The 11,717-nt window shown below is 35.5% G+C and overlaps 1 protein-coding gene and 1 pseudogene across 1 annotated transcript; one reads left to right on the top strand and one right to left on the bottom strand.

Annotated features, from left to right (window-relative positions):
• Window positions 1-6,759: 6,759 nt before the first annotated feature.
• Window positions 6,760-7,918, top strand: LOC149194231 (potassium channel AKT2/3-like; annotated as a pseudogene).
• Window positions 7,919-8,854: 936 nt separating this feature from the next.
• Window positions 8,855-11,456, bottom strand: LOC149194230 (uncharacterized). The gene has a single exon (XM_089407381.1). The coding sequence runs from the start codon at window positions 11,431-11,433 to the stop codon at window positions 8,872-8,874; it is 2,562 nt and encodes an 853-aa protein (XP_089263507.1). The 5' UTR covers window positions 11,434-11,456; the 3' UTR covers window positions 8,855-8,871.
• Between the last annotated feature and the right edge of the window lie 261 nt (window positions 11,457-11,717).

The following is an 11,717-nucleotide window of genomic DNA, read 5'->3' as shown; positions in this document are numbered from 1 at the left end:
ATCATATGTGGGATAGTTTACTACTGTAGAATTAAATGTCTCATAATGATAACATATGGGTTTACCGTGCTGCATCAACACTGCTCCCATGGCATAGTCACTAGCATCCGTCTCAATTTCAAATGGTCTTTGAAGATCGGGAAATGCTAGTACTGGTGTTGTACTAATCTTTTCTTTCAAGGTGTTGAATGCTTTCTGCTATTTGCCTCCCCACTGAAACACATTTTTCAATCCTGTTAATGCATGTAAGGGAGCTGCAATCAAGGAAAAGTTAGCAATAAACTTTCTCCAATACTGTGTTGCTCCTAAGAAGCTCCTAATTTTTGTAGCAGATTTGGGTTTAGGCCAGTTAACAATCACTGCCACCTTAGAGGGATCTATCTTCAACTCACCACTCCCTACAATATGACCCAAATAATTCAAAAATGTTTTGCCAAATTCACATTTTGAGAGCTTAACATGCAAATTCTCTTTTTTCAAAACATCTAATGTCTGCTTTACATGCTTTAAATGTTCTTCCCATGTTTTACTAAATACAAGAATATCATCCAAGTATACAATTACAAAATCATCAAGAAAAGGTTTGAGTACATCATTCATTACTCTCATGAAAGTAGCAGGAGCATTAGTTAAGCCGAAAGGCATTACTAACCACTCATATAATCCCTACTTCGTTTTGAAAGCAGTATTCCATGCATCTTGCTCTGCAACTCTAACCTGATGATAGCTACTATGCAAGTCTAATTTGGAAAAATAAACAGCTTCTTTCAACTGATCTAATAGATCATCTATGCAAGGAAGAGGATAACGATTCTTGATCGTTATTTTATTCAGTGCTTGGTAATCAATGCACATTCTCCATGAGCCATATTTCTTTCTCACTAAGACAATTGGAGACCCACATGGTGATGTTCTAGACCTTATGAACCCTTTCTCGAGTAGCTCCTGTACCTACTTCTTTATTTCTACATTCTCTAAATCGAACAACCTGTACATTCCGATGTTAGGCAATGGAGCATCTTGCTACAAATTAATATCATGTACTATTTCCTTTTTGGGTGGCAAACCTTTAGGTTCTTGAAATAATGTGTCACATTCTGAAACAACTTTTTCTAACTCAGCTTGTTGTTTAGCATTACAGCCCTCAAATATATTGGTTTTAATAGGTTTCTTTTCCTTTACAACCATCAGTAAAAATTTGTTTACATGAATTTACAATTCTTTCCATCTGCCTTGAATTTATGAGAGTATAATTATTTTTGAGTTTATGAACTCTTACAAAATACTCGATTCCATCTTTAATGAGTAGATACTTGTTCTTAGCTCTATATAAAATGGCTTTCCTATCATACAAGTAAGGTCCTTCTAAAACAATTCCACATATATCGAGAGGAATTATGTCTAACTCAACCTCAACTACAAATGCTGACCCAAAAGAAAACTTAAGTTTACATTGTCTAGTCACTTGTAGCTATGCTTTATCACATAACCAACCTGATGGATATGGTTTCTTGTGAGGTGTGGTTAGTAATCCCAATTTCTTTACAATTGCTTCAGAAATTTAATTACTTGTGAGCCACTATCAAACAAAGTATCAATCTTTTGATGCTTGGAAGTAACTCGAATATGAAAAAGCTCATGTATTTTCCTCATTTTCTTCATTATCAGTAGATTGTGTAGAATTGCTAGTAGATGCTTCAAAATTGTTACCTTTTATACCTGTGGCTTCAATGGTTGTTTCATCTCCTGAGTCTGACCCCAAATCCTTTTGAATAGCTGCAACAGTCTTCTTCTTTTTGCCATCAAATTTCTTAGGTTTTAGCTCTAGATGCAGAATCCAGCATTGTTCATCATCGTGCACATCCTTCTTGCAGTGAGTGCACAAAGATTTGGTCTTTTGTACAGTATTTGTCTTCCTCTTTTTCCATTTCTGTTTTCTCTTTTCCTTATTTTTGCTTGCAGTGGGTTTGGATGATCCCCTAACCTCTGGGTTCACATTCTTTCCTGTAGCTTCTAGATGTGTAGCCTGAACAAATACCTCATCTATGCTAGTGGGATTGAACATGAGAATGGTATGCTTTAAATAGCCATGTAGACCACCTATATACTTCAGCAAAGTTTCAGGCGAGTCTAAAGAAATTCCTAGAATCAAAGCTCTTTTCCTAAATTCTTGAGTGTATCCTTGTACACTTTGCCCTTTCAATTGGAAAAGAGTTTGCCAGCTCATCATGGCTTGCTGGATATAGGCTAGTGGATAAAATTTCTTTCTGATTGCAGAAACAAATTCACCCCAGACATAAAGAATCTTACCATGTTTCTTCAAGTCAGATTGTGTCCTGCCTTCCCACCATACCAAGGTAGTGCCTGCTAGGCGTAGGCTGGCCAGCTGAATCTTAATATTGTCCGAATCAATATTCTGCACTCTAAAATACACATCAATCTATCTGATCCAATTATCTAGCTTCTCTACATTCAACTCTCCATCATAAATACGAAAATCAAATTTAACATCTAAATAATCAAAGATTCTTTTCTTTTGTTTTCATGACTTTCAGGAGGAGTGGGCAACTTTTCTTCTTTCCATTTGCCTTTAGAATGGTCATGGAAGAAAGATTCTTCTGCTTCTTTATCTTGTTTCGATGAATCTTCATCTTTACTTTTCTTAAATTCTCTATACATTTCTTCCACCATGGCTCTCATGGTTAAGAAGCTTTCTAGGAACTAGGGGTCTGATTCTAGGGGAAATTCTTCTTCCGACATTTTCCTCCTAGTATAAACTCTTCCTATTTCTGGATTAGCTTCAACCAACTCTCCTTCTCCTAATTTAAGCTTTGATCTAGTTAGCATTCAACAACAAATCCATCACAAACTTGTTTAACCTTAATAAACCTAGATCCTCTGATACCACTTGATCTGGAATTTATCCAGGATAAAGAATTAAAGGTATTACAGACTTATGTGCATGGATGTCCCTATGTTACTTCATGCAATGGATCGATAAGATATCGAAATACATAGACACTGAAGCAGTTAGAGAAAACATAATAGGAAAACATTTAAAGACAACAAGTTTACTAAGGAGTTCACCCAACACTCCTGGGCTACGTCTCCTGGTCCAGCCTTTAGTGGTTACCTCTCTATTATGTTTTCAAGCAGAGTTTTACAACAATGACATCCATTTGAGTCTCACTAAACAGATGTACATCAATAGGATTGGACTTGGATTCCCCAAGTCTCTAGAGTACATAGACTCTCCTTATTGAAATTCGACCTCTACTAGTCATAGTGGTATGAGTCCAATCGAAGACTCATACATGACAAGCTATACACAAAGGAGTTCGCTTGAACCTCTCAAGCCTTCTCTGGAGTTCACAAACTCTCTGACTCTCTCTGGCTCTTTCTGGCTCAATGCTGCCTTTAGGTCAGCTCGACTTATTATGTTCTCTGCTCTTTGTTCATTCAAAAGTACATGTACATTACTCTCTTGTGCTAACCATTGCAACCAAGGAAAATCTTTAAGAATCATTGTAGTCAGGCCATAATTCTAGAAGAGATCCTATTCCAAACAATGTGAAGTCTAATTGGGACTTTTCATCAGAGAGACCCCCTTGCATGTTGGTGGGATCCAACACCATTACCAATCTCTCATATAAATAGATCTACAAGTTTGTCTTAGTTGCTCCCTTTAGCCCATCGAAGGTGCCCTCCACAATAATTAGAATAAACAATGAATATATTTGGATCTCAAGCCCACGATTTTTCTTCCAAAATCCATTGCTTGGACACTTTGCCCACAAAAGTCCATTTTTGTGGGTTTTCTCCACAAAAATCTAGTACCCAAGGCTTGTGGGAGTATTTCCCAAGCTACGCTTTTCAAAACTCCTTATTGAGGTACTTCCATTCCTGGAAGTAACTCATTAGGAACACAATCCCAATATTTTGCATCCATCATTGCAACATATCTTCAAGAATGAAAAACATGTTCCTTGGAAGTGTCCCTTGCACTAGAAGCCTCTCACTTCTTCTTATCATAATAGGTCTTCATGCCATTCCACAGTTCCTTCTTTCCCACAATAGAAGTCTTCTTACTTGCCACTAACCATGCACTCTTCTTGGTTTGTGAATTCTCCCTTTGAACCTACAAACTATTGAGAGTTAGTAGCTTGGGAGGTACTCCAAGCCTTAGGGTTCGGGGTTTGGAGGTTGAAGTGCCACAAAATCACTTTGTGGGCATGGAACTCAAGATTGATATTTTGTACCCATCGATATGGGGCCAAAGCCATGACGAATTTGAGTTAAATGACACATGGAGGTGTTAGAGGACCCTTAGACGAGAAAGGGTCAGAAAACATCACTTGAATTTAAGGTCTCTATCATGAGATATTACTTTTTCTATGTGCCTGGTGGGTTATTTTGTGAATGACTTAGGTGGGCTTGAGGTAAACAAGCTCACTAAGGAAGTCCATTTAAGCCCTCGGGGAAAGGTATAAATGTGTGAAGGCAAAAGACATCATTCAAAGTGCATATCTTATAGTGATACATCAATTTGAGGCAACTCCAGCTCAAGAAGAAGGCTGAGGGTGAAAAGGACTATCTGAAGTTTGTTTCTGTCTTTTTCAGGGGCCGAGTTAGAGCAGAGAGGCTGTTGCATGCCTTAACCAAGTTTTGGGTGCTTGTGCATGGGTTTTGGAGGGTCTTTCCTCCCTGTTTTTGTAGGCCAAGATGTAAAGGTGTTTTTGAGGCTTTGCATATCAGTTTAATAATAACCATTATTTGTCCAACACTAATCCTATAATCCAAAAATGATAATTTTCATATTACAGCTATAGCCAAGTGTTCCGACAACACCTCTTGGCTCAAAATTCATCCAATAGTAAGAGGAAAATAAATCCAAAAGAACATCCTCTACTAGATTGTTGTTGTATGAAATCATGTTTCACCTTTGAAATATACAGTGGGAATCTATAAGAGAGGCCATGTATTCTATATGCCACAACTTCTCTTTAGAATATTATGTAAATAGCTACAAGATATAGGGATGGAGCATATCAATTAAGGATTAGTTCCATCTGACACTTTACTACATATTGATCATGTGAAATATTTTTCGCTTTTCAAAGAATGGATTTATAGACTAGGCCAAAACTATCTAAAACTAGGTTTCATATATATCATATAGCTCAAATACAAAATCTGGAGCTTCAAAAGCGCGAGTTGCATATTAATTGAAGGAATTGCTACTACTCCATTACTTCCACTCCACTAGACAAAATATGCGTTGTATATGGGTTCATCTTGAATTTATTATTGTTGTATTGTTCTTGAAATAATTACAATCCAAATTATCTCTGACTTTGATATTATGGATGATTCAGTGGTTTCCATGTTGGTTTTTTACATATTCTAAGGCTTAACTAACATCATTTTCACCTGTGATGTTTTCTAGTTATAATAATAGAAAGAGCACTTCTTCAGCCGTTTGTTGCATAGACAAAAGTACCCATAAATTTTCTGAACAACTCAGTACAATATATACCACAAGTTCTAATTCCAATTTTTTCCTGAATTCATAATTGCTATAAAACAACTTCATGAACCTATAAAATACCATACATACATTAAAAAAATCAACTACTCTCGGCCTACTTTTTTTGTTTTATGTCTTCATTGGCTTTCACTTTGCCTTGTTGCAGAGTTAGTCCTTTACTTATTTAATTCATCAAGTCTCCTCGTGCATTCATGCAGTGCTCTAGAGACACAATGTAACTTATATGTTAGACTCTAGAGGCCTAGAGCAACTTGAAGTACTTTTGTGGAAGTTAGATTGTTAAGAATGAAGTTTTAAAGCATATTTTTTTCCACAATAATATTGATGGATGGCAAATGGGTGGTTTTTCGTTTAACATAATGGAATTTTTTATTTTTTATTTTTATTTTTATTTTTATTTATTTATTTATTTTATTTTTTTTCCAGAAAAACTAAATCATGGTTTAGGAATACTATATAACTGCATTTATTTCATGGTTTTATATGAACAATGAAGTGAACATGGCATGTGTGACTGACAATGGAATCTACATTTTTTATTTTCCTTATCATGTCTCCTATTTTGATTGGGCTATTACTTACAATGTCCAGTCCCTTCGCAGTCTCTTCTTGTAAACTTCACAACGTAGTTAAATATCTGTAGAAAAATTTGTCTCGTTTATTTTGATTCTCTGTGTTATGTTGATATAATTGTTTATTTACCTATCTTCTCTGCCTGGTTTTATTTTTGTTTTCTAGAATAGAATTTCTTATTAGATTTATGCCTTTAGAGTTGTCTATATTGTATACTTGTAAGAATATTTCTAAAATAAATGTGTCTTCATTATTTTTGTCCATTTTTTTAATCAAAAAGTGTGGCCCGGGAATCATTAATGTTTGTCTCAATATGCATCAAAGATGGACCACCAATTATTGATCTTAAGCATACGGAGGAACAATGAAGATCAGTGAATCTAATAAGATTTTGTAATCTCTTGAATTTCTCCTATTATCAATTTTTTTAATAAATTATTTATATTTTACACATTGAATAACTTATTGAGTATATATTATTAATAAAATGTGAAACACTTTATTCAAATATAATTATCAAGAAACATTGTATAGAATTATTTGTCTCAAGTTCTAAACCACAACTAAATTATAACAGGGATTGCATTATTTCCCCTTGCTAATGTCTTCAAGTTGGCAGTGCAGGGAAGGTCATCGAGATGTTACCCATCACAACTCACTGCATAAACTTCAACTGCAACACCCAAATTTGTAGTGCCCAACATGAAGATGGTTCTGGCCACCAAAACTCCCACTATTTTTCCAAAGTTTCATTGCCCCACCTGTGGGCATAAGACATTCAAATGGACCTGAGAATATATATCATCTCCCCATATGATAATATTTACATGTAAAGTATTGCAGTTATAGTGGCAGGTGCTTCACATTATATTTCCATAAATTTATACGTGATTGAATGAAAATGTATGTTTCTTTGGATTTAGGTGCAGGAGCACATTTTTTATCATTTTGGTTGTATATTGCACATGGATTAATCCAATTGAGCTAGGATTCACTGATGAGATGAAACCTGGAGCTCTTTTTATTGCAGACACAGTGATAAACATATTTTTTCCATTGACATCATTGTCACCTTATTTATAGCATACGTGGATGATAAAACACAACAAGTAGAAGAAAATCCCAAATATATAACAGTTCGGTAAAATAGTTTATCTTAGGGCTTGCTCATTTTTTTTCTTCTCAGATATTTTTCTATATTGGTATTGTATTTATGTTGTTTCATTGTAGTATCTTATGTAATTTGAATTTGCGGAGGTATATTTCCACTTGGTTCGTATTTGATATCACTTCTACAGTTCCATTTCAAGCATTTAGTTATATTTTTACAGGGAAAATTGGGTTTGGCCTTTATAAAACTTGCTTAGCATGTTGCGACTATGGCATTTATGCAGTCAAAGTTCTTTTCACAAGGCAATATATTTATCTCTTCAATGTCTGCAAATTTTTCCAATTTTTTTATGGTTGCCCGACTTTTGAGTTTTTCAAGTTAGTGTTATTTTTTGCTCTTTCTCGAGAGTATGCTTGCCTATTTTTTCAATTTCCTCTTTGATGACCCTGGCCAACATTTTGGCCTATGTGTATTTTTGTAGCATTGTGATAGATTAATTTACATGAAATATTTGAACACTCAATTACAACGAAAGCAGCTGAAATATGTGTTGTGTTTGCCTTAGGTTGGGGAAAGACATAAGGTTCACCTACTTTTGGGTGTGATGTACTAGGCTTATTTGTGTAAGTTACATCTTCATTATTTTCATTATTGAAGTAGTTGAGGCTGATTTATACCGGGTGTGACATGCATTAAAAGGTTCTATAACTAGAATATCTATGTAAGCTTCATAGCTAGTCCCTGTGCAAAGGCTAGGAGAGAACCAAACGAGCAGAATGAAGTATCGATAAGCTCTCTAAGAATTTATATCTAAAACTCACTATCAACTCTCTCTAAAAACAATATTAACCCCTATAAGTTTGATCCATTCAATGAAGGGACTTGCTGTCTGGCTACCCTCGTTAAAGAAAGAAAAATGTTGGAAAATCCTCCATAGATTTATATGTTATGAATTTAAGTTTGAAAGTTATTTTGATTTTACCATATTTTCAATTTTTTTAATTTTATCTATTATGTTTAATTAAAAAAATTCAATAAGATATTTTTTATTAATTAAATATTTTTTTAAACAAAAAGAAAAATAAATTATCATTAACAAGCTATTATGATTTTTAATCAAATTGTCAAATATATAACCTTTGAAAATTATATAACTATATATATATAGATAATACTTTGATGAGGGAGAAAACTCATTTTACAATGAATATAATGTATAAGACAAAGATATGATGATCTTAAGAGTAGATGCCATATACACACACACACACACACACATATATATATATAACAAATAATACAATTATAATGATACGATACAATGAAAGGTTATGGTCTACATAAAAGTGTAGCTATAAAATATAATAAATCAATTATCTAGAGTTAAAAAAGAAATTTTAGGTTTAAGATGAGATATGTCTTTTCTTTAACAAAATTATAAATTATAAAATGAAAGTTATTTTGACTTTTATATGATTTTGCATATATGTTTTGTACATATCATGTTCACTCTTGATACAATTTTGCTCTCTTTTTGTATCATAATTTATTTTCTTAGTTGTAATCATAACTAAGGTATAAATACCATAACAACGCAGTACTTTATTTATATTTTGGTGAAAAATGGTACAATATCTTATTATTTCGGAAGTCGATAGAGTCCATAAAATACTTGTGACTTCTTGGAGGATAGATTTAATATCCAATATCTAGCCCTCTCCCACACCATGAACAAAACAACTACTCCCCCAAATCCAACTCCTACTCCCACCCCCATTGCTATCAATGATATCTTTTCATTCACACGAGTTAACCAGTCTACTTTAACATGATTACTCATAGTGACATTATTACCTTCCACTATAGGATTTTTCCTCTGATTGCTGCATAAATCTAAAGGACATCCCCATAAGCATTTATTTCTCTGAAAAGAGGCTGCATCAAAAGTTGTGAATTGCGTCCCTGTTGGAATTTGTCCACATAAGCTATTAGATGAAACATCTAGAGTCTTCAACCAATGTAATTTGGAGAGTTCTTGAGGAATCAATCCAGTCAAATTATTTTTTGCTAAGTCCAACACCTCTAAAGTAGATATGTTACTAAGAGATGTAGGTATTGGCCCTTCCAATTGGTTCTGAGATAAGTTCAACCATCGCAAGCTGCTCATACTTCCTATGCTTGCAGGGATTTCTCCTGTAAGAATATTGTTAGACAAGTCAAATAAAGTGTTTCCTGGTATCACCTCTGGTAGTCTAATACGTTCACTTCCTTCCATTTGAAAAATTGATATAGACCATTCCTCTGTATCATTTGAAAGTGGTTCATGAAAAACACCTTGTAAGCTTTCCCTTTGTGAAGATATGTTGACTCTAAATGCTTGAAGTCTCTCTAGATCAATTGGTATTCCTCCACTAAATTTATTGTTGGATAAATCCAACCATTGCAATTCCTTCAAATTTGTGATCTCTTTAGGAATAAGACCACTAAAATTATTATAGGCAATGTTTAAAACACTTAAGTTATCGAAAGATGCAAGGTAGCTAGGAAGTTCCCCTGTCAATCCATTCATGCTTATGTCGAGCAATTGAATTTTGGTACATGTGGGCAAAGATGTAGGCAAGGTCCCAGAGAGCTTATTGGAGTAAGCATAGAAAGTAATGAGAGAAGTGCAATTACCAATACCAATAGGGATTGGTCCCTCTAGGCTATTATTGGATACATCTAAATCAACAAGTGAAACCAAATTACTAATACTATTTGGAATACTCCCCGAAATATTGTTATTATGTATATCCAAAGTATCTAGGTATTTTAAATGACCTATGTTATGTGGAATACATCCAATTAAACGGTTTGAATTCAAATCTATCAATGTGATATTTTGAAGATTCACTATAGATTTTGGAATTGCACCTATGAGACTATTATTCCCCAATAAAAGGAATTCAAGATTGCTCAAATTACCCACTTGAGATGGTATGATTCCAACAAATTGGTTATCGCTGAAATCTAAAGCCATGAGGGAAGAACAAAATCCCAATTCAAATGGTATTATGCCACTTAAATGGTTGGAAGACAAATCAAGAATGAATAGTTGAGTACAATTGCCTAGGGTGGGAGGTATGTGGCCACTTAGTGAATTTTCAGAAAGGATAAGGGGGGATAACCTTCTCATCGAACCAAAAAGGGAGGGGATTGGACCATTAAAATTATTGGAGGAGAGGTCAAGATAAGATAAATTTTTCATCGAACCCAAATTGAAAGGGATTGGACTACTAAAATTGTTGTCACTGAGGTCAAGATACGATAAGCTTGTCATTGAAGGGATTGGACCACTATAGTTGTTGGCACTGAGGTCAAGATGAGATAGGTTTATCATCGAACCCAAAATGGAAGGGATGTGACCAACAAATTGATTCATTGCAATGGAAAATTTTATGAGAGAGGTGCAGTTGCTGAGAGACGCTGGAATCCCTCTACCTAGATACCAATTCCAACTCAAGTCGAGATTTTCCAACTCGACAAGATGACCAAACTCTGCCGGTATGCCCCCTGTCAACAAGTTCGCTGAGAGGTCGATCCTTTTGAGATGAGTGCAATTAGACAATGATTTCGGAACAGATCCCTCGAACCGATTAGCACTGAGGTCAAGTATTGCGAGTGCTTTAAGCTGCCCTAATTGGGGTGGAATTGCTCCTGTCAAATTATTACGAAAAATATTCAGCGTGTGCAATAATGAGAGGTTGCACAAAGCTGGGGAAAGAGTACCTCCCAATTGTGAATTCGCAACATCTCGAGGAAGTACTATGGAAACAACTCTTCTGGTCTTTCGCCTGCAGGTAATGCCATACCACGAGCATACCTCCCTTGAGTTATCAGCTGTCCAGTTGGACAGCTTTCCAAAGGGATCGCTTTTGATATGCCTTTTAAAGGAGAGAAGAGCTTCCACGTCTCTTTTCTCTTTTCTGGTGGATGACCGAAATAGGTGACTATTCTGCAGCATGGAACGTTCATCAGAAAAAGAATCAGTTCCATGATGACTTAATCCGTGCATGTGGTGGCCATAGACATGAGCTCTCCGACCAAAGGAGGAATTCAGCTTGGAGAGCGAGTAATCAGTAGTGGCTGCACCTACAGGTAAAGTGGCCACCATGATGACGTAACACAGGAACAGGGACAAAACAACAGCTTTTTGATCCATTTCTTTTTCTTAGAAACTCAAACGTCCTTTAAAGCTCAGTGAGTTGTGCTCTTAGCTATGTTGGTATATAAAGGGAGAGCACAGCAGTAAAGACAGAAATGAGCGTATGGAGCGGGAGATAGAGAGGTGGACGTATTGACTCTCAGTCGTCCTGGGCGGTCATCATGGAGGCGGCACGAGAAATGCCGTGAGTGACTCGGAACATGCCGTGAGTGACTGGGAACGCTTAAAGACGTAGATGAGTGTGAGGTGAAAGCCACGAAGTTGGCTAGTAGGTGTTCACA

This window comes from Pinus tabuliformis, chromosome 2_2 (genome assembly GCF_031772625.1).
Source record: "Pinus tabuliformis cultivar Carrire ecotype Pingquan chromosome 2_2, CPIR1, whole genome shotgun sequence".
Classification (NCBI taxonomy): domain Eukaryota; kingdom Viridiplantae; phylum Streptophyta; class Pinopsida; order Pinales; family Pinaceae; genus Pinus; species Pinus tabuliformis.
The sequence above is the reverse complement of the archived record's forward strand: the minus strand, read 5'-3'. Positions and strand labels throughout refer to the sequence as shown.

Excerpts from the sequence above, each read along its gene's own strand:
- LOC149194230 (XM_089407381.1), bottom strand. The coding sequence starts at position 11,433 with ATGGATCAAAAAGCTGTTGTTTTGTCCCTGTTCCTGTGTTACGTCATC.